The following is a 27475-nucleotide window of genomic DNA, read 5'->3' as shown; positions in this document are numbered from 1 at the left end:
TTATCCAAAATATTTTTCTTTACCTGAATGTCTTTAACTTTGAACTCTGACTTCACCTAGGCTTTTCTAACTGTTCACTAGCAGGTCTCTCCAGAGTCCGGCAAAAGTAGGGAAATATTTTGCCAGAAGAGCCACATTACCCATAGCAATGCTGAATAATCAAAGCAGAACAAAGCTAGTCACTTCACAAATTCTAGTCAAGTTTTATGGGCTATGAGGGCTTAAGACAGGAAACAAAGAGGATCAAGATACTCCATATTCTGTCCCATTCATTCTTCAAAGTTCAGCTCAAATATCGCATCTTCTGTAAAATGCTCCCTGTTACCACAGGCAAAGTTAAATACTCATTTTATTTTACTAATTTGTTTATATTTTGCCTCACCGTCTATTCCACAACCTGAAGAGAAAAGCCAACTCATGGGAAAAGACCCTGATGCTGGGAAAGATGGAAGGCAAAAGGAGAAGGGAGCGGCAGAGGATGAAATGGTTAGATAGCATCACCAACTCAACAGACATGAATTTGAGCAAACTCCGGGAGATAGCGAAGGACAGGGAAGGCTAGCGTGCTGTAGTCCATGGGGTCACAAAGAGTTGGACATAACTTAGCAACTGAACAACAACAACTTTATCACAACCAGGGCTTGAAAGGTAAAGTCTATGTTATATTCTTTTCTATATCTGAGCAGACAGCACACCATCTAGCATATTGTTGTCCGGAAAAAAAAAAAAACACGCAAAGCTGTAAAGTTCTATAAATGTATGTCTGTACTGCTGACTATTTACGTCTGACTTTATGACTCTATGGCTAATGAGCACTTCAAATGTGGTTTGTGATTGAGGAATTAGATGGCAAACTTTATTTACTTTCAATTAATTCACAATTAAATCGCCTGTGTGACAAGTGGCTTACCAGTTGGGACAGATCACACAAGCATATGGTTTAAGTTCTAAAGTCTGTTCATATCCCTAGCTTGTGCCCTAGAAGAATCTTACTCAAATGATAGAAGGTCAGCTGTCTGGTATGGGTCACAGGAGAGGGTCCATTCAAAGAGTGAAGCTTGAGGAACAAACACCAAGGTGAGGAGCATGAAGAAGTAAATAGTGAGTTACTTACCTAGGGTAAAAAGTTTCAATTAGGTAAGATGAGTAAGTTCTATAGTCAACAATACTGTTAACAATACACTTAAATATTTGTTAAGAGGGTAGATCTCATGTTAAATGTTCTCATCACAATAAAATTAAATTTAAGAAAACAAGGCAGGTTCTTGGGGACATAACTTGAACAGTCACAAAAACTCCATTGCTTTCAGATGTCATTTGTGGAGTTCAGTTTCAAGTGGCTATGAGTTGCAGCCTAAGCAAACCCTCATTATAATAAATTCCAACCCGCTGTAGATTCAAACATACCATAAGCCAAATCATATCTCCCACCTAACACTCAATTCAACAAATATGGCACTCAACTCCCTTTCTGTCCTTATTGCCACCAAGCTAGTTTAGGCTTCAGTACATTTCACTTAAACAGCAATAACTCATTTACTGGTCTCCAGCACACATAGTAGGATTAATCTTTCATTTTTAAGTGTAACTAATAAGAGGCAAACACCGGTGCTAGTACTAATGATGTGATGAAGTATACTAAAGTGACAGGACATGGAAGAAAGAGATACATAACTGGACAACTACAGTGTGGTCATACATAAACGCTCTTTCTAAAGACTATACTATGCTGGTTGAACCCAACTGGAAACTGTATTTAGCCCTTTTCCATTTGCAGATTCACTTATTAGATGACCTTGTTAATATTCAATACTTTGGGGCCTGAGGGAATGAAATATAACACCGCTAGATTTTGATGGAGAATGAAAGGTAGTTGTCAAGCAGTGGGTAGCTGGAAACAACATGAAGATATTGAGCCTAACAGGGTGAAGCCAGAAAATGGGGTACCTGGAGAGAATCATCTACTCAGGAGTCTCTCCCATTCAAAGGCTTTAAAAACATTCATATTCTTTGACTGACATGCAAAGCTGTCCACAGTCTGACTCCAACCTATCTTTCAAGCCCTACATTCTTGTACCTAACAATACCCTCTTACTTCCTTAAACAAGACTCATAAATGTGCCACATGCTTTCCTGCCTCGTGCCTTTCCTGAAACTGTTCCTTCTTCCTGCAATACTATTCTTTCCCCTGCTGCCTGACAAAATCTTACCTATTCTTCAAGACTTAGCTCAACTGTCCCCTCTTCTCTGACCATCAAGGCCTGATATCAACTCTTCCTCTTCAAGCTATTTCCTAGAATCCTTCCTTTAAACCACTCTTTTAATATTTATTACATGTTGCCTTGTATCAAAGTTATTTGCACAATTACTTCATTACACTAGGCAGTACGGTCCTTAGACAGAAACCGTGGTATTGCCATTGTACTTCAAATAGAATAGGAGTCCAATAAATATTTGTCAAATAATAAGTAAATGGATACACTAACTAAACAACTACGATACATCAGGCATTATGTGAGATAAGAAAGATAAGAGGTGGCCTCTGCCTCATGGCTTTTATATAGTCTTTCAAAAGAAAGAGTGCGGGGGACTTCCCAGGTAGTCCAGTGGTTAAGACTCCATGCTTTCATGGCAGGGAGCATGAGTTTGATTCCTGGTCAGGGAACTAAGATCCCTGCATGGCATGCAGAATGGCCAAAAAATTTAAAACAAATTAAAAAATAAAAAAAGAAAAGGTATGATAATCTCAGATACTAGAGGAAAAATGAAGAAATATTTAAAAACAATAACTACAAGTAGTTGCTATATGTTAAATTTCTACTATAGATTAGACAAGAAAGTGAAAGTCGCTCACTCCTATCCGACTCTTTGTGACCCCATGGACTATACAGTCCATGGAATAGCCTTTCCCTTCCCTTCTAAGCTAAGGCTCTTTCTAAACAAGATTTAATTCAAACCATACCATCATTTCTATTACACCAAGATGTAGGTGCCATTCTCTTGGTACAGTGAAGATATACCTTCACTGAGGTTCAGAAAGCCTAGGTAATCTCTTCAGGGTCATGTACTAGCCTGGAGCAGAACTAGGGCTCTTTCTGATTCAAGTCTAACTCTAAAACCTGTCATCATTCCACTATAGTCTACAACAAAATACAAATAGTTTACAACAAAAGTTACTGTTCAGCCTTTTGGTCATTACTAGAAATAGCCCATACATAGAAACAAGTATAACATAAAACCAAGGGGTCCTTTCCTTTCGATTTTCTTCCCTCATTGTAAGAAAGAGATGCAGCTCTTTTATCTTGTTTTATATTTTTACCCTTATAAGAGTGGCTTTAGGAAATTTCACTGCTTTTTAATGTGTCTGTATAGTATAGAAGGACTCTTTGGAGCAGAAATAATTTATTACAATGCAATCAGTAAATATCACACTTAACATTTCTGAGCTCAGAATTATAAAAAATTTCAAATGTAAAGTATTTGTCAATAATTAGCCCTACCCAAAAACAAAAACTCAGCCCTTCAAACCTGTCAACATTTAGAGACTAAACTACAGTAATATGAAAAATTCTAAGTCACATGCAACACCTAGAAGCATCATGTGGGGAAAACAATATTAGTTTTAACATCAGAGAGACCTGGATTCAACCCACCATAACTTGTTGTACAATTACAGGCAAGTTATCACCAAGTATCAAGCTAGAAACTAAGAAAATAAAGTAAAATGGAAATAATGCCCACTTTGCAGGTTGTTATAAGAATTAGACACATTAATGTACATGAATCACCTTGCCTAAGTCTGACATATAGTATGTATTCAATAAATATTACTTCCCTTCCTTCATATTCAAAATTATTTTTTTTTCAGAACTATAAACATAAGGGCTTCCAAACACTGCATTGGCAAGACCCCACTCAAACAACACTTTTTTTTTTCATATTTAAAAAAATTAAATAACATTATGGCCACTAACAGCACCAAATTAGCATGAAATAAACAATGTGATATTTTATGTAAGAAGCAATAAAATAATGTCATGGTCAACCTGAGGATAAACATATGATTTTAGTTGGCTTTCTGAAACACTAAAAACAATTCATAAACCCCTCAGCCTCCTTCAAGGGATATTAAAGATCTAGGAACCCCTGATTAGAAACCACTTGTGAAGTGAAAGTCGCTTAGTCATGTTCAACTCTTTGTGACCCCATAGGCTATATAGTCCACGGAATCCTCCAGGCCAGAATACTGGAGTGGGTAGCCTTTCCCTTCTCCAGGGGATCTTCCCAACCCAGGGATCAAACCGGGGTCTCCTGCATTGCAGGTGGTTTCTTTACCAACTGAGATACCAGGGAAGCCCTAGAAATCACTGGCACACCCTAATTTTACTGAGCTTCACAGATACTGTGTTTTCTACAGTTTGAAGGCAACCCTGAATTGAGCAAGTCTACTGGCATTATTTTTCCAACTGTATTTGCTCACTTTATGTCTCAGTGTCAAATGAGGTAATTTGGCAGTATTTCAAGCTTTTTCATCATCATTGTTATTTCATTTGTTATAGTGATCTCTGATACTACTATTGTCATCATTTCAGCACTTTTTAGTAATAAAGTATTTTTTAATTAAGGTATACATATTGCTTTTTAGACACTGTGATATTGCACACTTAATAGACTACAATATACTTTTATATGCACTGGGAAATCAAAAAATTCATGTGACTCACTTTATTAAGGCATTTGCTTTATGTGGTGCTCTGGAACTGAAACCACAGGATCTCAGAGCTATGCCTGTATGCAAGAAAGATCCTGAGACAGCAAATTCCATGCATCACCAGATAGTATCCTACAGAGGAAATCTATTCATAAATGAAAAGTCAGAAGAGGCTGATTCATGTCAATGTATGGCAAAAACCACTGTAATATTGTAAAGTAATTAGCCTCCAACTAATAAAAATAAATGGAAAAAAAAAAAGAAAAGTCAGAAGAGCTAGTGAAAGTACGGTGTTGTGTTCAGGACACAGCACATCCCAAGATGCAGGAGTCTAAAACCCCACTGGAGTTGTCCCTCGTGCATGGTCTCTGCCTTTTTTCAGTCCCAGAGCTAGAGGAAAGGCAGTTAACAAGTACCTCATGATGAATGCTTTTTGGCTAACTGGTTAAAGGGCAGAAGCAGAAAAAGAATAAGGGAAAGGAAACTAAATCATTGACAGAGCACTTCTATGCTAGGAGCGGCATATTTGCATTTCATCTTAGTGTTATCTACAACACTTTCTGGGCTTCCTTGGTGGCTCAGATGGTAAAGAAGTTGCCATCAATGCAGGAGGCCTGGGTTCGATCCCTGGGTCAGGAAGGCCCTGGAGAAGGAAATGGCTACCCACCCCAGTATTCTTGCCTGGAAAATCCCATGAATAGAGAAGCCTGGTGGGCTATAGTCCATGGGGTCACAAGAGTCGGACACAACTGAATAACTAAGCATGCGCGCACACACACACATAACACTTTCTACCTCTAAAAACCAAAGATCACATAATTCATCAATATCACAGTCTATGAACAGTGGAGTTTCCAGGTGGGCCTGATTCACTATATCATTCTGTGGTTTGAAAAGTTATTTTAACCATTCCAAACCTTTTACCTACTCAATGATAACGTTGTTGGGATCAAGGTCCTTCCCAGTCCCTTGGTTGACAACCTTCATGGAGAGGGATACTTTTATCCTATCATTTTTCATCTGAAAAATACAAAAGCAAAATCGGCAAAAGCTCAAAGTACATCATTTGGACTGTTGGTCTAAAATTATCTAAGAATTGGAAGTTTTTATCATGTATCTAACATTGAGTTCCTCTAATGGTCAAGGTCCTGTGCTAGGGACATTTTGGGTACTAATAAGCATAACAGGCAAATTCTATGGCAAAGGCATTTCTGGAAATGGTTTTCTTATCATTCTTGACCCTCCTTAGGGGAAAGACAAAAATGATTGCTCAGAAAGCCGGGGCCTGTGTAAGTAACCAAGCAAAAATTAAGGCTGTTTTTTTTATATAGTTCAGTGTAATAATCGGTTCAGAGATCCATGAGCATAGAATAGATTTTGAACATTCCAGTGGACTAGATCTCCTTTTGGACTTTGTCTAAAAGCTTCTTAAACATGAAGTCAACTAACAGCATCTTTAAATATGAAGACAGTTGTTAGCCACATTGGTGTTCTTTTGCTTCCTTCAGCACTTGAAGGCCTCTACAATTTTGTGTCTTTATCAGTTACTCTCTTTGCCTGGAATATGCTTTTCTCAACTTTTCACATGACTGGCTCCTTTTCCTTTGGGTCTCAGATCATATACAACCACCACTCCCCCAAAAGTCTGTTTCTGACCATTTTATCTCAATCAACCTCCACATCATTTGACTCTACTACAGCACTTACTGTAACCTGTAGTTACTTTTAATTATTTTAGTTTGCTTACTTATCTCCTTATAGAATATTCTATACAAATTCCATAACCACTGAAGTCATTTATATCTGATTTACTAACTCTTGTATCCCTCAGACCTAGTATATATTAAGCACTCAAATACTGTTGAATATCTCTTTCAGGACTGTCTCCTCTGCCATTCTCGGGGAGAAGAGCACGTCTCAGTGTACGTGAACATCACTCCAGTGGTCTGAACAGACCCACAAACCCTCAAGTGAGCTGCTGTTAACAGGGTCCTACAGCATTTTCTCCCTTTCCCTCACATAGCACGGTGTCAGGTATTATGAAAAATGACTGTAAACTCTATGTTCTTTTTTGTTTTGGTCCAAATTGAAGTGTATTTGGAAGTTTTCTACTAAAAGACAGTTTCATAGATTTAAGTTTTCTTCTCTCTTTTTGGTTCTTCTTTTTTCCTCCACATCCATCATTTGGATGAACTACAGGGAGGGAAGTCTTATAGACAAGTACTTATTGGACCACACTTATTGTAGTTCACACTATCCTTCTGAGTTTGCATGACAGACAGATAGCCAAAAGGTTTAAATTCAGGTCAGATTATCAGACACAGTTAACAACATATACACACTCATGAAATATCACCATGAAAAACTTAGAAAATCCCAGCTTTACTTAATAGTTTCTAACCAGTTAAAGTTGCACAGAACTTTACCTCTCGGCCAATAAGCTTCACCCACACTTTGTCTCCAACATCTACTATCTCAGAGGGCTTATCCACGCGACAGGATGACATGTGAGTTCGATGGACCAGACCTGGGCACAAGAAGAAAAAAAGCAGTGGGCATGTCTGGTATTCATACTCTAAATAGCACAGTAAAGAGACAATGGGAGTTGGGGATTCACTGAAAAAGTTTTCATTAGTTTAAAACTGCAAATTAAAACAATTTGAGATGACTTTCTATACCTAATCAACTAACAAATATTCTTTAAAATAATGCTTAATTATAGAGTAGAGATGTAGAGATGTGATACAACAGGTATATTTATATAATACTAGTAAAAATACAAGTTGGTAAAATTCTTTGAAAACAAAAGGCATAAAGATGTTTATACCTTTGGTGCAAAAAAATACCACTGGAATTTTTCCAAAAGAAAAATTCAATAGAGGCAAAAATTTATGGCATATAAAAATACCTGCAGTATTATTATCTACAAAGGTTAAAATAAAAATTATGACAAAATGTAAATGACCAATACTTGGAAAACAGCTTCATAAGTTATGATAAATCTTTCATAAAAGAGTAAGCAGCCATTTAAATTAGTTATAAAAAATAATTATGTTAAGTGAAAAAAATAAAAATTAGGTTGCCATTTTTAATCTATTAAATTAGCAAAATATTTAGAAGAGAATAATATCCAGTGTTCATATAAATATAGTAAAATAAGAAATACTGCTGAAGCTAACATAAATTTTTAGAAATCACTTAGCAGTGGCTATCAAGAGTGATAAAAATATTTAATAAAATTAACAGACATCCTTTTCCTTGTCTATCCAAGGTCATTTTCTGGGAGAACCACCTTCCTTACATTCTGAAATAATCTGGTCAGTCCTTGTAGTTTGGTTGGAGCTGATCCAACCCCCAACTGTGGGGATATGACACAGGCATCAAGGTACTTCATTCCCCAGGCCACAGCAACTGATTGGTTCAGGGACAGATAGATACTAGCTAAATCAAATCTTTCTCAAGACTTTTGTCAGGATTATAAATTACAAGAAGTTACCAATGCCCATCTTTACCACCAGGTGGCAAGAGTCAGCCAGACGGAAGCAAAGAAGAGCCTGCATAAACAAGAGACAAAGCCCTGAAGGCATAAACTAAGCACCGGATCCAGCCCTGGTGGAAGCTAGATTTATTAATATCTTACACTGCCCAGGGAAATTAGCCAGAAATTTGCAAAATGTTTCTCCTGCATTTCTGTCCCTAGCAACCAAGAGTTCTAGTAATTAACTTGACCCATAATCACTTCTGAGACCAAGAAAAAAATCTTATACATAGAAAAATCTACATGTACCTAGAAAAGTGATTTACATCAAAATATTCAATGTATTTTTAAGACAAAGAAAAGAATGGAAACAACCAAATATCCAGCAATAGGGTAATGGCTAAGTCAACTACGGTACAGCTACTTGACAGTCCAATAAAAACAATGTTCAAAAGATTATGTAAAAATGCCTCAATAATTCATTCTCCTGCAAATATCTGAGTGCCTACTATGTGCCACTATGGCTTCCCTGGTGGCTCAGAGGTTAAGGCGTCTGCCTCCAGTGCGGGAGCCCCGGGTTCTATCCCTGGGTTGGAAAGATCCCCTGGAGAAGGAAATGGCAACCCACTCCAGTATTCTTGCCTGGAGAATTCCACGGTCAGAGGAGCCTGGCAGGCTACAGTCCAAGGGGTCGCAAAGAGTTGGACACGACTGAGCGACTTCACTTTCACTACGTGCCACACACTGTAGGAAACAGCATTTCTCATTTAAATAATGAAAATGCTTAAAACAGATTCCAAAAATTAGAAAGGAATAATCCAAAATGCTATACCAATGGTTATAGTAGGGTATAGGAGTACAGGTTAATTTTTATTTCCAAATGTTCTAATAATAGAGAAAACTCTATTCTGAGGGAAATGAATATAATAAATACTTATTCTGAATGAAAATAAACCTGGAATCTAAAGAAAAAATAATAAGTCAAAGATTTCTGTCCAAAAAACTTGCCATCCCTGAAGTTTCCTGAGAGAATTACTAACCTTCATTCTCAATCTCTCTCTCACACACGCACACACAAGTTGTCAGCACATGCCTGTAACAAAGTAACCGCCATCCGTGTCTGGAGCTCCTGTGGGAAGCCGCTCCTTTCTCTGCTCATGCTTCCTGGGTCTCTCAGACCTACTTCAGCTGATTCGGGAGGCTGACAGTCTATCTTTCAGTACTGCCAGAGCCAAAATGCTTTATATACATTATATAACCCATGTTTTAAATTTTAGACCATCATACAATCTTTAAATTGGATAAAATTCATGGATCTGGGATCTTTTCTTTTTCATGATCAAGTAATGAGCAGAGTAACCTAATTAGAAAACCCAGAGGAAATTCAGATGCCCTAAAGGAAAGGGAAACCTTTCATTTTGACATCTTTTTGGCTGCAACTGTCCTCTAATTCTAAACTTCACTTGTTTCCTGAACTGCAAATGGAAGTTGTGAAGGAAATTAATGGTGAACCTAATATACTTGAGAGAACATTTTCTTTCCTGAAACAGGTCTATTTATTGGAATACCACAAAGAAAAAATGAGTTAACCATTTGTTCTCCTATGTGATTCCAAAGTAGGATATTTTTTGGCCCAAGCATCTCTTAAATATGGCATTTTGCAAAGCATTAATAATGAAAAATTATAAACAACTTAAAATGATTATATGATACATGTGAATGATAAACTAATGCCATTTAAATGTTTACAAAAAGTACTTTAAAAGACAAAAAAATGTTTAACATTCATTAAGTGTAAAAGCTACAAAATATATACACAGGATATAATCTTAATTTCCATATGTTCATTTCTATGTACATATGTGACTATAAAGAAATCCAGTGAAATGTTAACAGCACCTATCTCTGTGTGGTAGTAATGATATTTGCTTTGGTAGGTTGTCTCTTATTATTCCATAAGCATGAATATTTTTAACCATAAAAAATGTTAACTATAAAAACCCAATATATATATATTTATAAACAAAATCTAAACATGATATGTACACTATGATTGAAATTATGTAAAACTATGTCTCATGGACACAGACGAAAAGGGAACATAAAAATTGTTGTATTAGTGTGTAGGATTTTTAGTTGAAACTTAATGGCTTATCTCCTTCGCTTATTGGGTGAATTAAACAAGAGAAATGGTCAAGCCCACAGTCTTGAATGTAAACATCAGGTAGGCAGTTGGATGTGTAAGTCCATAGATTAGAGGAAGGGTATAAACTGAAAATACAGTGTAGGAGTCTTCAGCATGCAGATGCTTATAAACCAAAATACATTAATCAGACTGTCAATTTAGTGATTGGTTCAGAGATGCACACAATTCACCAAGTTATTAACTTACAATAGAAGATATACTTTTCTTATACCTGGAAGGTTCCAAGTCCTTATCTGGGAAAACTACTCACTGACCCCAGTATCAAATACCTAAAAATCAGATTAATGATTGGAAATTACTTCAACACGGAATAAGAACAAAAGGGAAACAAACGTTTTGCGAGATGTTTCCTGTCCATGAAGGTTTGATGGACTTCCTCATAAAAGAATCCATCTCTCTAGTTCCTATCATCAGATTCATTTCTTCCTTAATAAGGTAGGAAATACTGCCAACTTCAGGCTCTCAGGCTTTCTTTTACTATGTTCCAGAGATTGAAATCTGCTCATACAATCTCTTCCTAGTAGAAAGATACAATCAATTAGATTTCAGTCTATTAAACTGCAATTTCATTCCAATTCTTTTTCCCTGGAATTAAACTCAGATTACCTTGTTGCGAAGTCTTGAATGTTCCCATCTCTTCAGTCACAGATTTATAGGCAATTACCTGGTATATTTCTATCTGTGGCTAATCCTATAGTCTGTATGGGGGATTCATCATTAGTTTCATTCTCAGCCTGAATTCTTGCTAAGTATCTCATTGTTAACCACACACACCACCAATAGTTGGATTAAGTATATATGGTCAGTCAGTTCAGTTCAGTCACTCAGTCGTGTCCAACTCTGCAGCCCCATGAATCGCAGCACGCCAGGCCTCCCTGTCCATCACCAACTCTCGGAGTTTACTCAAACTCATGTCCATCAAGTCAGTGATGCCATCCAGCCATCTCATCCTCTGTCATCCCCTTCTCCTCCTTCCCCCAATCCCTGCCAGCATCAGGGTCTTTTCCAATAAGTCAACTCTTCGCATGAGGTGGCCAAAGTATTGGAGTTTGAGCCTCAGCATCAGTCCTTCCAATAAACACCGAGGACTGATCTCCTTTAGGATGGACTGGTTGGATCTCCTTGCAGTCCTAGTATATATGGTAGGAAACCAAAATAAAACATGAGGCTCCCTCAGTTCGTACTGGATACCTCACTAGATACAGTATGTCCACGCATCCATTTAATCCTTCCTCACATTAGCCCTGTAACATAGGTTCACATGAGGAAATAGTCTAGAAGTAAATTGTCCAAAGTGACAAAGCTGATAAAGAACTGCAATTCAAATGTCTTTGACATTGATATTGATACTTCTCCATTATTTTCTTTATTATCAATGTTATCTTTTCAATTAAAAAGAGAAAGACGATCCGCAACAGTAGAAACACATCTAATTCTTTTCTAGCAGCCTCTAAAACAGAAATCAACAAAAATGCTTTGCTCATTGTGTCACATGGAGGAAGCAGGCTGTATCTGGATCTCTGACATTAAGTCATAAATGCCCAAAGGGCATATCAAGTCCATCACCATATTCAATAAACCCACTATGATACTTAAACAGAATGAGTCCCAACTGAGTGTCCGCTGGTAAAAGAAAAAAAAATTCTGACAACTTAGAAAGAGTTAGAATCTCAACTGCCATATGAAAAAAACAGAATTAGCCTATTACAGTTCCCTTAAAAATATCCTCCAAACTGTTTTAGGTTCACTATTAATTTTACAAACTTCACTGACAATAAAGGAAAGAGGTAAAAATTACAAACCATTAGAGGCCAGCTGCAGCCAAAAAACATCAAAATAAGGTTTCCTTTACCTCTGGGCATATGAATTTCCTCTCTAGACTTTCCAGGTTAAATTATTGAGCTGGTCAAAAAGTTCGTTTGGGTTTTGTTACAGAAAAACCCAGAATGAACTTTTTTGGCTAACTGAGTATCTTCAATCAGCGATTTACAACAATAATGTAAGCACATAAATTAAAGTGCTTGCACATCCTTTATCTTGTTGGTATTAGGGATTCATTCAAACATTTACTAAACACCCACCATACTATAAGCAAAAATGGATCCAAGGATGAGGAAGACATGATCCTGCCAGTCAAGAAACTCTAAAAATAACACACACGGTCCCATTTCACAGATAAGGAAACTAAGGCTCAGGGACTAAGCAACCTACTGTAGTCAAGAAGCTACTAAGTGGTAGAGCTAGGACTAGGATTTATTTTTTCATTTAATAAAATTGGCTGAACATCCCTTATATCTCAGGCACTGTAGCAGGCCCTGACTCATCCCAGTAGCCTAACTATTACACAGCTCAGAGGATTAACTGAAACTTCACTCATTTTACTACACTATATTGTAATTTCTTTACACCTCTTGACTGTGAACAATCTGAGAGCAGCAGGGACTATGTTTTCTTATCTCTGTTCCCACATAACACAGTGACCAAAACATAGAACTCAGTAATCATTTGTTAAACCTGAATTCACTGCTAAAAATATTTGCTCTTCTACCACAAGCAAGGCACTTTAAAAGTGCAACAATGAATAATCTCTACTCTCAAAATTTTGTAGTTTAGTGCTGGTGGGAAGAGGATAGTAGAGAAAGAAAGAACTTCATAAACATATAGGGCTGCACTGTCCACTACAATAGTCACTAGCTACAGATGTTTTAAGTTTGAATTTGATCAAAACAAACAAAATTTAAAAGTCAGTAGGCTACTGTATTAAACAACAGATGTGGTATAATATAAAAATATATTTGGTCTTTGTCCCTGCTCCCTACACAGAACTCTTAAAACTCTTGGAGTTCCCCTAGTGATAATGGTGTCTTTGTAATTCATAATAAGCCTCTTTTGATCATACTAGAGCTTATGCTAAAGAGGGGGCTTTTCTGTGGGGACCCTTGACAATTCTTGGATGGAGCTGTCACCAGAAAGACCAAGTGATGAAAGGATTGGAACTTTCAGCTCCACTGACCTCCAGGAAAGAGTGAGAGGGGCTGGAGACTGAGCTCTATAAAAACCCTTAAACAAACAAACAAAAAAAAACCCTTAAACAATGACAGCCAGAGAGTTTATGGGTTGGTGAACACATCAGCTTGTTGGAAGGCGGTATGCCAGAGGACATGGAAGCTCTGGGTACTCCCCACTCCTGTATCTTGCCCTATGCATCTCTGCTGTTTGGCTGTTCCTGCTTGCATTCTTTATAATAAACTGGCAAACAAAAGGAAAGTGTTTTCCTGAGATCGGTGAGCCATTTTAGCAACTTATCAAACTCATACAGGGGAGGTTGCGAGAACTCCTGATTCACAACAAAGTATTGACTGGAGACATATTTAATATGTCTTTTGTTACCCAAACATTATTGATCAGAAATGTTTCAATTCTCCAACCAGTTGGTGTCTGGAGAACTGGCCGGTGTTAGACAATACATCAGATAAAGGACATTTCCATCATTGCGGAAAGTTCTATCAGACAATACAAAAGAGGGGAAAGAAAATCTAGTTTAGATCTGAATACTAGGAAGCAGTCTTTAACTCAGTAGTGATTTAAAAACTCTAAAAATAGAAATTGGAGAAAAATAACTCAAATTAGAGTCTACCTTTCTGACAGATATTAAAATCTAGAGACCATTTATTTCATAAGTCAGTCTTTTCAGGACTGGACTTAATAATCTTCTTCCATTTAAGAGCAGAGAAACTACACTGTGGAAAAGTTAACTGCTCAAGTTACACAATGAACCTACAGAAATGCCCAGGATTAGAACTTGTGGAGTTTCCATCTAATGGTTTGGCTCCCTGAGCTCTCCCACCAAGACTTAGCACAGTTATCAGACTGACAGATTCACCTGCAAACTGGCAGCCACGATCTGACAGGCATCATCTGACAGGGTATGGATATAAGTGAGCTGAAGACTAAGTGCTGGAAGGTGACAGGTCTTTAATCCCCACACAGTCACCAAAGTGTCACATAAATGCTCAAGTAAGGATGGGACTTTCAGATATTGGTGGCTATGGCAAGTACACTGACAAGAAAATCTGTCTTCAGATCTAAAGAGGTGCATACCATACAGGGATAAGGATGAGTTTCATGTCACTAAATCTCAGCCAACATGAAAGGAGAAATTTTATTACAGATTGCCGATTGCTAGCTTGGAAACTATTAGAAAGCTATTTCTAATTAGCTAAGATGCAATTTGCAGCAGAGTAGTCTCCAAAGCTAAAGGCAAGGTCAGCTTTTATAAAACAAAAACAAAAAAAAATTTTTTTTAATTACAAATAGCAAAACTTCCTTTTTAAAAAATAATCTTATAGTATAGTTGATTTACAAAGTTGTGTTTAATTTTTGCTGTACACAAACTGTGACAGCTTCCTTTCCATCTCTCCTTTAGCAAACCAAGCTCCCCAGAGGTGACCACAGCTAATTTGTTGACTATTCTTTCAGACTTTCTTCTAAATAGATACAATGACACTTAAAATACATAAATATATGTTGTTGTGATTAAGTCACTAAGTTATGTCCGACTCTTTTGCAATCCCATGGACTTTAGCCCACCAGGCTCCTCTGTCCATGGGATTTCCCAGGCAAGAATACTGGAGTGGGTTGACATTTCTGCCTCCGGGGGATCTTCCTGACCCAGGGATGGAACACGGCACTTGCATTGGCAGGTGGATTCTTTACTACTGAGCTACCTCAGAAGCCATAGGCATATGTGAACATGCCTTAAAAGGGGGAGAGGGAGATAAGCAATTTAGAGTGATTGATAATAGGTTATTGTCACATAAGCATGCTCATGCTCAGTCGTGTCCAACTCTTTGCAACCCCACGAACTGTAGCCCACCAGGCTCCTCTGTCCATGGGATTTCCCAGGCAAGAATATTGGAGTGAGCTGACATTTTCTTCTCCAGGGGATCTTCCTAACCCAGGGATTGAACCTGGGTCTCCTGCATTGCAGCAGATTCTTTACCACTATACCACCTGGGAAGCCCGATAACAGGTACAGAGTTTCTTTTGTATGACAAAAATGGTATCAAACTAGATTGTGGTGATGGTTGCAAAATTCTGTGACTATACTAAAAACTACGGAACAGTGCACTCTGAATGAAATGTAGATCTGTGAATTATATCTTAATAAAGCTGTTAAAAATGTTACATAAATGGAACCATAATACAGGTAATCTTTTGGGATTAGTTTTTTTTCACTCAGTATGATTCTCTGGAAATGAATCTAGATCATTGCATATTTTGATACTTCATTCTCATTCCTTTGTATTGCAGGGCAGTATTCCACTGTATGGATATATCACAGTTATATTTTTAATCAATATCGAGAATGAGCATCTTCTAAGATATTTATTGTTCAACTGCTTTTTTTTCTCCTATGAATTATCCTTTCATATCCTTGGCCCCATTCCTACTTTCCTCTTTTCTGTTAGTCCTGTGTCAAATGGACTGCAAATTCTTTTTTCTCATTTAACTTTGCTTATGATGATGTTTGCAATTATGTTTTTTACTTTTATATAGTCAAATATACCTCTATATTGACTTTTATGTAGTCAAATACTCTTCTATATTTTCTCCTAATAATATATTTATGTACATCTTTTACATTAAGATCTTTAGTACATCTGCATCAGGAGGCCTGGGTTCTAGTCCTGACCATGCTATAACCTAGCTCAAACATTCTGAGCAGGTCACCATTCTACGGAATCTACTTAACACAATTATTTGGAGACACAAATAAAACTATAGATACAAAAAGGATTCTCTAAAAATGTTCAATAGATACCTATCAATTATGAAGAAAATTTAAAGCATTTTATGTATATAAATTTGTACTGGTTACAATACTATTTCCTTTCCCTATGCCACATACTAGAAAACTCACAATGTTGGTTTCAGAGAATAAGTAGCTTGCTCTCCCCCAAATCCTAGGTCCAAAGAGGTCAAGTGACTCAACCAGGATCACAGGAGAAACTTTGGGAAGAGTTACTTCTAGAAGTGAACACAAGTGGTTATGCCCCCTGCCCTCCCCAGAAGTCAGAAAAACACCATTCTTCAGAGTTAAGGCTTCCTAAAAATGAACTTTAATCAATTATCTGTATTTGTATCTTTACACTAGAAACAAAAACAAACTACTATCTGAAAAAAGTAGAGCTTATAATTAGAGGTGAAAGTAGACAGAGCCAAATGAGAGTGCTGAATTTCAAGTTATTGGTTCCAACCTTGCTTCCGACAGCCTGGGATTTTGATAAAGGCTCCATAGTCTGTGACCATAGCAACCTATAAAAACAAACAAAAAAAGAATCTTTGTCACACAAATGAGCTCTCTCCTGTAGAATTTAACCCATGAATTTTCACTTGGTACTGACTGCCTGTGTCTGTTGCAAAACTGCCTAAAAGTGATATTCTGTCAAACATTCTTTCTGTTCTTTTTGAGATTTAAACTGACAGGTATGTGTGATTCTAATAGAAACATTGGTGAGACTGGAGTTATGTCAGATGGTATGATAGTACTTGTTGTTCAGTCACTAAGTCATGTCCAACTCTTTGCAAGGCTTCTCTGTCCTTCACTATCTCCCTGAGTTTGCTCAAATTCATGTCCATTGAGTTTGTGATACCATTCAACCATCCCATTCTCTATCGTCCCCTTTTCCTCCTGCCCTCAATCTTCCCCAGCATCAGGGTCTTTTCCAGTGAGTCAGTTTATTGCATCAGGTGGCCAAAGTATTGAAGCTTCAGCTTCAACATCAGTCCTTCCAATGACTATTCATGGTTGATTTCCTTTAGGACTGACTGGTTTGATCTCCTTGCTCTCCAAGGGACTCTCAGGAGTCTTCTCCGACACAATTTGAAAGCATCAATTCTTTGGCACTCAGCCTTCTTCATGATCTAAGTCTCACATCCATATAAAGTTACAGTTTATATTATCTGGAATGGAGGTCCCCAATCCAAATAGAGAAGTTTAATAATTTGGGTTGGATTGTGTAAGACATCTCTTTTCCCTGAACTCTGAACCAGTAAGACCATACAGCTTGCTCTATTTCACTCCAAACCAGAGTCTTGGGTTTTATCAAGACAATTAAAGAAAAAGTCATTACACAGACAACATCTGACAGAACTTGAAAAGATATAATCAGAAAAAGAGTTGTCTTTTGCAGAGTTGACCTAAAATAGAGAAGTAAGAGGCTTGATGTTAGTCACTCAGTCATGTTCCACTGTTTGCAACTCCATGGTCTACAGCTCACCAAAACTGATGCTTTCAAACTGTGTTGCTGGAGAAGACTCTTGAGAGTCCCTTGGACAGCAGGGAGATCAAACCAGTCAATCCTAAAGGAAATCAACCCTGATTATTCATTGGAAGGACTGATGCTGAAGCTGAAGCTTCAATACTGTGGCCATCTGATGCAAACAACTAACTCATTAGAAAAGACCCTGATGCTAGGAAACACTGAGGGCAAGAGGAAGTAGGGGGCGACAGAGGATGAGATGGTTGGTTGGCATCACTGACCCAATGGACATGAGTTTGAGCAAACTCAGGGAAATAGTGAAGAGACAGGGAAGTCTGGTGCATGGTGCAGTTCATGGGGTAGCAAAGAGTCAGACACAACCTAGCGACTGAATAACAACAACAAAAGAGGCTTGATGGATCTATGTAATATGCAGGCCATAGGTAACAGAAACATAAGGCCCAAAAGCCTTGTCAAATAAATCATCATCTCAGACTCTACCTCTACTGCTGTCCTCCCCTCTATCCTCTAACCCCTGCTTCCAATTGTGGATTGGGATTAAAGTTGCCACTAAATACTGTACTTGTCACTAAATTCATTATTATTTATAAAATATTCAATACAATGTTACACACATAAACTTTGTTCTTTCCAGTGACTTTAAACTTAGTTGTTTCATCTTGGGCAATCACTGTTTACGCTTAAACATAACTAAAACAAGCGGAACGAAGAAGGGAAAGGGGAAGATAATTTTTGCTGCACCTCTATTCACTGCACTGCTCCTGCTAAGTCACTTCAGTCGTATCCGACCCTGTGTGACCCCATAGAGGGCAGCCCACCAGGCTCCCCTGTCCCTGGGATTCTCAAGGCAAGAACACTGGAGTGGGCTGCCATTTCCTTCTCCAATGTGTGAAAGTGAAAAGTGAAAGTGAAGTCGCTGAGTCATGTCCGACTCATAGCGACCCCATGGACTACAGCCCACCAGGCACCTCCGTCCATGGGCTTTTCCAGGCAAGGGTACTCGAGTGGGGTGGCATTGCCTTCTCCCTCTATTCACTAGCATATACTAAATACTCACTACATGCAAAACACTATTCAAAGTGCTTTACATAATCCTCATGACACCATATAATGTTGGACTATTATTACTCTCATTTGATGGATGACAAAACTGATGCATGGAGAGACCAAGTGTTCAAATACACAATGTTCAAAGCTAATAAGTAGCAGAGCTGTAATTTGAATCCAGGGAGTCCTTAATGACACTACAGCTGCTCATGGGTTCCCTTTAACTATAAAACTGTTAACAGCCAAAAGCAATGTGACATTTGTTATCTTATCTGCTCCTGGCAACAATCTTAGGGGTATATACAGTGGGCCCCCATGTTCCAGATGAGGCAAAACAGTTTAGATATAGGAAGAGCCCAGGCTTTGAAATGTAAGATGTAGCTTCTAATCCCAGCTCTGCCACTTCTTACCTGTGGAATCTTGAACAGAACTTGCTTTCCCATTTGTACTCATTTTGCTGCTGCAAATAACAAATCAGGTACTGGTACCCAGCATCCAAAGTACATTCAATAAATTGTAGCTTTCTATTAATTTAAAGTCTAAAACACTGAAGCACAAAAATGCGAGTGACTACTGGAACAGCAAAACAATTAGCTTAGATACAGTAGGCACAGAATCTATATGCTTTGACTCATAATCCAGTGCCTCATAGTCCACCAAACATTATCACTAATCACTTCAATGTTAGGATAGAGATAGATAAAAACTTCCACTCTCCTCATTCTTAAATGGGCACTTAAATTAACTCTCCAAGATATAGCATTAAGAATGGGTTAAGACAGAGTAATCGGGTGGAGAGGGAGGTGGGAGGGGGGATCGGGATTGGGAATACATGTAAATCCATGGCTGATTCATATCAATGTATGACAAAACCCACTGGAAAAAAAAAATAAAATAAAATAATAAAAAAAAATAAAAATAAAAAGCATAGTTTGGAATAGTAATAAAAGAAAAAGAAAAAAAAAAAAAAGAATGGGTTAAGAACCCAACATTTCTAAACTCCTGTTTTAAAATGACAAATATACTATGTTGGGGTAGAGACCAGGTATTCCCAAAGAAACAGGACAATGAGGCAAATACTGTACTTAAAATCAAGGCAAGGTGGGCTTTAGAGATTAGTTGATCCAATCCTGTCATTTTTCAAATGATGAAAGTGAAGACCAGAGACATGAAGTACTTGTCCAAGTTCACAAAGCAAGTTGTTCTCTGTAAAAAGGGCTGCATGGATAAAGAAGATAAAACTTAATATTTTTAGCTACAATAAAAGAAAATCCCTTCTTCTTTCTGGACCAACTAAAGGCACTCTGGCTTTTGCTCCAGGGTTCTAGATAGAGGGCTGAAATGCTTCATATTGTGAAACATTATTATTTAAGGGCATAATTATCTAAACAACTTAAAAGCAGCATCTGGAAATTGAGGCCCAAATCACCTTACTGCTGTAAAAACAGTATCACCTTTCAGTCCTGAAACTTCACTGTCACATTATGATCTTTTGTGGAAATATCCTAACAGATCTTAATTTGGCCTATCCCAAAAGAGAAGGTTAATGTGCTCCACAATGGATGCACTCAACTGTTTAGTTAGGAAAACACATTCCTGCCCATTTCTAACACCAGGTGTTTCCATCACTGTGTCTCTTAGGGTGCAGTCCGACTTGAAATTAACAGAATGGCGCCTGCCTTAGATGATTACACAGTCTGCCTGGTGTCCCAAGAACAATTAATCAAACAGTTCAGGGGAGAAAATTCAGTAATTATCTCAACTGAACTCAGGGCTTGGGTAAAATGAATTTATCACCTTCAGATTAGATGTTGCATCAGCCTTAAAAGTAGTTATTCCCATAATGTAAACGATGAATCTGAGGCTCAGAGACATAAGTTATCTGTCTAAAGTCACAAAGTTAGAAAGTATCAGGAACAGGTACAGAAGTTTTCTGAAGTTTTCTAGAAGTTTTCTAGTCCAATGTTATTTCCAGTTTACCAACACCAATCTTGCTTCAGCATTTCTTTGGTTATGGCTGGGTTAAACCAAATCCCAAATCTCATTGCTATGCTTGTACCCCCTACCATGCTTAATGGATTCTGGCACCAAGATGCCTCCCAGAGGACAAGAGAAGGATGAATATTAGCTTGTCAGCAATCCTGTCACTGGGCCCCCAACTATGCTGAGCCTGCTAAGAGAACTGCTAGAATATGGGCCACACCACCAGTTTCTTCAAAGCGAACTGATCCTAAAAGGCTTAGATTCAAATTTAATTCAAACACTTATTTACCAAGCACCTGTATGCAAGATACAACATAAGGCACTATGGAATAAAAAAAAGAGATGCTCAGTCTATTTTTAAATAAATTTGAATTAGTTACCAAGATACATAAGATAAACATAGCCTCTGCTCTCCAGTAACACACATTCTTGTGGAGACAGACATATACACAAGTAACCATAGTATAATATAAACTATAAATGTCATGATAGAGGTACAAATGATGGTAAACAACAAGTTTACCATCTACCTTCCTCCTATACTACCCAATTTAGTCAGGAGTTCTCTTTCGGATCTTTTGGTTCCACCACACGTGTATTGAACAAACCCAGCTGCAGACTTGAAGAACTTGATTTAGAACTTGCCATTTATTAACCATCCGGGCAATTATTTAACTTCTAAGAAGTTTCATTATCCATAAAAATGGGATTAACAATTTCTTCCAAGAAAGTCAATGACACATAACGTGTCAAAGTGCTGACATACATCAGGCTTACAAAATTTTTTTGAATTTTAATGTAAATACTTCTTTATAAACATTAGGCACTCACTGAATATTTGCTGGATGAATATTCTGAAAAAGTTTCTTCTTTTTAATTTATCATGAAATTGCTCTTTCTCTAATTCCAGTCACTTCTAGGCATTTTTCAAAATGTGTTCCTGAAATACTAGAACTATAGTTTTAGTATTACAACTATAAAGTTCTTTCTGAACATTACTCTAGCCCATCCATCCTTGACCAATAAAATATAAAACCTACACTCAAGCCCTGTCTCATATAAAAAGATAAAGGTTAGGAGCCACTTTATCGGAAATCTAAGTCAGTTTGTGGAAAGAGCTCCTCTTTCTTTTGTGTAATACCTGACAAGTGAGGCCTTCATGATCAGAAAAATCAGTTTTATCCCCTGAGCTACCATTTCTTCTTTTTGTGCTCTAGTATCTCACTGACCTCTGGAGATACCATAGGCCCTAAAGAAAGAGGACAGAGGTTCTGAAGAGCAGTTGTTTGCTATTTGTCAGAATGTTATCATCCTTTCTATCTTGACTTATACATTATAAGTTGGAATCCACTTAATAGAAGTCTAGAACCACATTTATCTATAATCAACCAATAGTCACATAGTCTGTCTTCAAAGGCCTCACATTATAAGGTGGCAAAACTTTTGTCAACCATAAAGTATGAATGCCATAAGAATGACATAGTTAAAATAGGTACTCATAAGACACTGAAAACAATCTCTTTTGCTTTGAAAGAAGGGAGATGACATTAGGGCTGAGACCTAAAAGATGAGAAGTTGGTGAGAAACCGGGACGGTTAGAGACAACTGCATGTACAAAAGTCCTGAGAAGGAAGCAGGCTTAAGAATGTTTGAAGCTATAAGGAACCAGAGTTAGAGTTGTTTTAGTCACTAATTCATGTCTGACTCTTTTGCAACCCCATGGACTGTAGCCCGCCAGGCTCCTCTGTGCATGGGATTTCCCAGGCAAGAAAACTGGAGTGGGTTGCCATTTCCTTCTCCAGGGAATCTTCCCAACCCAGGAATCGAATCCGCATTTCAAATCCCTTGGACAGAGGAGCCTAGGGGGCTAAAGTCCATGGGGTTACAAAAACATCAGATACGACTTCGCAATTAAGCAACAACAACAAGACAATGAATAGAGTGAAACAAAACAACACTGCCAGAGTAAGCAGAAGCCAAGTCAGGTAAGGGTCATAAAAACAAATTTGGATATATTTAACTGTAATGAGAAGCCAAGAGGAGCTTCAGGAAAGCAGCTTTGTCCAATCTGTTTTTAAAATGATATTCTGCTGGTTCATAATACATTGGAATAGCTGGATCCAAACTAGAAAGAATAAGCTGTACAGGAATTAGTGCTCAATGTATATTGTATAAATTTGTTGAAACCTTTTGGAAAAAAAAATAAATAAAATAAAAAAATAAAATGATATTCTGGGCAATTTCCTGGTGGTCCAGTGGTTAGGACTCTAGGCTTTCACTCCCAAGGGCTTGGGTTCAATCCCTTGTCAGGGAATTATGATCCTGTAAGCTGTGCAGTGTGGCCAAATAAATAAATAAAACGTTATTCTGGTTACAATGTGGGAAAACAGATGGGAAGGGAACTACAAAAGAAGTTGGGAACCCGGGAAGGGCTAGGAAAGAGATGAAAAACTTAAACTAATGGGGTGCCACAGGGATAAAGAAGTATGGACACAAGAGACATATTTGGGAGGCAGAAAGATAAGACTTGCTAATAGACTGGAGAGAAGAAAAAAGACCAAATCAAGTGAAGAAATCAAGGATGATGCCTACATTTCTAGCATGGGTACCTGAATGAATACTGGGTTCATTTGCTGAGATGGGAAAGATCGAAAGAACAGATTTTTTGAGAAAATCAAAAATTCAGTTTAAAACATAAATTAGAGGGAGTTCCCTGGTGGCCTAGTGGTTAGCATTCCAGGCTTTCACTGCAGTGGCCCAGGTTCAATCCCTAGTCGAGCAACCAAGATTCCACAAGACACGAAGCATGACCAAAAAAAAAAAAAAAAAAAATCCCATAAATCAGAGATGCTATGAGGTATCCAAATGAGTATGTCAAGTCTGTAGTTAAAAGTCTGGAGCTTAGAGGAGGTACATGTGGGAGCCAGATGTTCTATTATCCCTTCCCATTTAAGCTGTAATGTTCAAGGCATTCTCAAGTACTCAGGAGCTCCAAACCCCATTACTTTTCACCCTTAATCTATGCTTAATGTAAATGGTACATTTTCAAAGACAAGAGACTATACCTCTCCTTGGAAAATAGTGTAGAGAGCAGGCAAGTTCTCCATGGTCTCGGGTCTTCCTGAATTCATCCTTAATGCTCTATGGTTCCTCCATTTCTCTTCTGCTAAAGCTAACTGAAGTATTCTGTTACAAAGAAATAAAACAAGCAACAATGACAGACATATTTGTATTAAAAAAAAAAACTGTGCTGCTGATCCACAGGTTGTCCCTACAGAATAATACCATTAGAGTTAACACTATGTACTTTTACGTAAACCTCTTTTGTCCACTGTAATTATGGGGAATTTTGGAAACCTTGATCTTACTTCTTTTCAGTTTGATACTTACCCAAGGCCATTAGCCTATTATTTTTTAACCGTTATTACTGATACTCTTTTGCCAAGCAAAGGCTTTTGGTGGGGAGGAGGGCAGTGAACAGATCTGTAAAAAAAGGAATAAGAGTAATAAAAGCTAACATTTATCAAGCACTTACTATGTCCAGGCTCTATGCTAAGTACTGAACATCCAATATCTAATTTAATTCTCAAAATTCTCAAGATGTAGGTTCTATTAATTATCGTATATATGGATGAGATAACCAAGGCTTCCAGATGTCAACTTAATAGGTCTATGTCAAAAAGCCAGAAAATGGTGGAGTTAAATTCTGGCTGACATCAGAGTCTATGCTTTTAACAATAATGCTGTGCTGTGCTCAGTTGTTCAATTGTGTCTGACTTTTTGTGACCTCATGGGCTATAGCCCACCAGGATCCTTTGCCCATGGAATTTTCCAGGCAAGAATACTGGAGCAGGTTGCCATTTCGTACTCCAAGGGATCTTCTCGACCCAGGGATCAAACCTGCGTCTCTTGCATTGACAGGTAGATTCCTTACTACTGTACCATCTGGGGAGCCCTTTTAAAAATGATACTAGGCATTGAAATGACTACAAAAAGAGAGTATAGCTTACTTTTTTCCCTAGTGAAATTAAAAACATGTATGCTCATTTTAAAAGTTCATATAACACATTAATAATGAAGAAAAGAAAATCATCTTTAATTCAGCCTGATTTATATCCTTTCAGACTTTTTATATGTACAAATGGGTTTTTTAATGGAATCATGAAACCATTAATTAATCTTAATTAATAGCCATTTTATTCTATATTTTAATAATTCATACACAAATACACACATCTTTTTTTAATGCCTATATAATAATCCCATTGCTGGATGCACTGAACTTATTTATCTATTTATGAATCATATCAAAATGCAGATTGCAATTCAGTAGATCTAGGGTGGTGCCCAGAGAAGGCAATGGCACCCCACTCCAGTACTCTTGCCTGGAAAATCCCATGGATGGAGGAGCCTGGTAGGCTGCAGTCCATGGGGTCTCTAAGAGTCGGACACAACCGAGTGACTTCACTTTCACTTTTCACTTTCATGCATTGGAGAAGGAAATGGCAACCCACTCCCGTGTTCTTGCCTGGAGAATCCCAGGGATGGGGGAGCCTGGTGGGCGGCCGTCTATGGGGTCGCACAGAGTCGGACACGACTGAAGGGACTTAGCAGCAGCAGTAGCAGGGTGATGCCCAAGAAAGGGCATATCTAACAAGCTCCCAGGTGATACTGATGCTGCCAGAGTAGAAAGTCTCAGGACTCTGAAGTTGGAAGAGATCTTAGAGGTACTCTTGCTCAGCTTTCTGGTTTTAAATGGAGAGGAAACTAGCAACCTAGTGGCTCTTAGCCACGGCTCTTTACACTGCGGGATAAATCACTGCTGTGCTGTGTGTTGTGCTAGTTGCTTCAGCGATAAGTCGGACTCTCTGAGACCCCATGGACTATAGCCCACCAGGCTCCTCTGTCCATGGGATTCTCCAGGCAAAAATATTGGAAAGGACTGCCATGTCCTCCTCCTGGGGATATTTCCAACCCAGGGATCAAACGTGCGTCTCTTATGTCTCCTGCATTGGCAAGGAGGTTTTTTTTTTACCACTCGCACCACCTAGGAAGCCGACAGTGCAGTATGATCAGTGCTTAAAAAAAAAAGTGATTAGGTTTAAAGTATTAAGAAAACAAGAAAGAGAAGAGAAGCCTGGGGGAAACAAGGAAGTTTAAAAGGTGACAAGTAGACCTTTAAGAATAAATGGAAGTCCTCTAGCAGAGAATACTGTTTGTTGGCCTCAGTAAGCATGTTTGCTTCTTTGCGACCCACTAGACATTAAGACCTGAAACTCTATTTCCCTTGAGTTTTCATAAGCAAATACTTTGTCTTCTCCTGAACCCTCAGCACATCCCCATACTTCCAGATGATTACTTCAGGTCCTACTTTTGGAAAATCTTCCTGATTTACAATGACCATCCAGTAACTGAACAGTCTCACTTAAAACAAAAATGAAAGAAAATTCTGTCAGCCTTTCAAATCCTAGTTCTAAAACATCCCAACACCCAGGAACATCCCTGTCCTTGAGTTCCATAAGACAACTCACATCCTTATAATAAACTTGCCCTTTTTTGGTTAGGTCAGCCAGAGATGAGTTTTATTACTGATTTGACAGTTCCTGAGAAATGGCTGATAAATAGCTTAAATCTAAGCATCATAGCCTGATTGGATCCTGCCTCTTCCAATTTCCAAGCTATGCAGTCTCATCTCTAGTCCCTCCCTTCCCTCAGCCCAGCTTCCTCACCTCATATCCTAGAACAAAAGTTAACCTGAGGCCAATGACTCTATCAATAAACCTCAATTATCCCTTCAACTCTTGGACCACTACTGAGGTACAGACTCCATACAGGCATCAGCAGCTAGGACATCTAAATTAAATTCAAACAACCTACTGTATCAACTGTTCTTCTCTAAACAAAAGTCACAGAAAGAGCTATACAACTTTAAGTTATTTCTTACAGATTTTTGCTGTGATAAGAGTATGAACAGCTAAGCATAAAGCTCTCCTATTTGTTCCTTTTTTAGAACAGTAGCTTGAGAAACCCTATGAAATTCTTCAAGCAGGAAACTGGGATGCATTTTTGAGAGAAATCTTATTATACAACAGTAACAGGCTTACAATTTCAGGACTGTAAAGGGTTATCATTTTTTTAAATGGTATTTAGATTTTTTTCAAATTATATTCTGCAGAAACCTAGGGTTTTATAATGGTTATTCAAATGGAATACAAATTGGAAAAGAAGTAGAACTGTCACTGTTTGCAGATGACATGATACTATAGATAGAAAATCCTGAAAATGCTACCAAAAAACTACTAGAGCTCATCAATGAATCTGGTAAAGTTGAAGGATACAAAACCAATTTAAATACAAAGTAATATACAGAAATCTGCTGTATTTCTATACACTAACAATGAACTACCAGAAAGAGAAATTAAGGAAACAATTCCCTTACAATCGCATCAAAAATAATCGAATACCTAGGGAAAAAATCTACCTAAGGAGGCATGGTAGTTACCTAGAAGCTTCTCAATAACTCAAGTTCATTTTTAAAAAGTCTGTTCTGAGATATCTAAGGACCTCAGAAAAGTAGGACCTAGGCCAACCAACCAAAACAGAGTCTCCATACTAAAGATGAGGGAGCACAAGCAAAAAAAATCAGAGAGGTCCCACCCCGGCAGTTAGGAAGCAAGGAGCTTTGCCCCAGTAATTAGGTAGATGCTGATCATCTTTTTTATTTTTTTAAAATATTTATTTATTTAATTTATGGCTGTGCTGGG

General features: G+C 37.9%; 1 protein-coding gene across 2 annotated transcripts in view; it reads right to left on the bottom strand.

Moving 5' to 3' along the window:
- ZCCHC17 (zinc finger CCHC-type containing 17) overlaps positions 1 to 27475 on the bottom strand; it is a 47516-nt gene that overhangs the window by 15899 nt on the left and 4142 nt on the right. Inside the window, exons 3-8 of one of the 2 annotated variants that reach the window (XM_061148425.1) lie at positions 23777 to 23897; positions 19814 to 19946; positions 19139 to 19188; positions 16656 to 16713; positions 7138 to 7238; positions 5640 to 5731 (exon numbers count right to left, since the gene is read on the bottom strand). In XM_061148425.1, coding sequence (XP_061004408.1) covers positions 5640 to 5731; positions 7138 to 7238; positions 16656 to 16713; positions 19139 to 19171 — 284 coding nt within the window. In that variant the 5' untranslated portion in view covers positions 19172 to 19188; positions 19814 to 19946; positions 23777 to 23897. The remainder of the gene's footprint in view (positions 1 to 5639; positions 5732 to 7137; positions 7239 to 16655; positions 16714 to 19138; positions 19189 to 19813; positions 19947 to 23776; positions 23898 to 27475) is intronic. The other variant, XR_009693819.1, reaches the window with a different exon arrangement.

Source organism: Dama dama, chromosome 8 (assembly GCF_033118175.1).
Source record: "Dama dama isolate Ldn47 chromosome 8, ASM3311817v1, whole genome shotgun sequence".
Taxonomy (NCBI): Eukaryota; Metazoa; Chordata; class Mammalia; order Artiodactyla; family Cervidae; genus Dama; species Dama dama.
The sequence above is the reverse complement of the archived record's forward strand: the minus strand, read 5'-3'. Positions and strand labels throughout refer to the sequence as shown.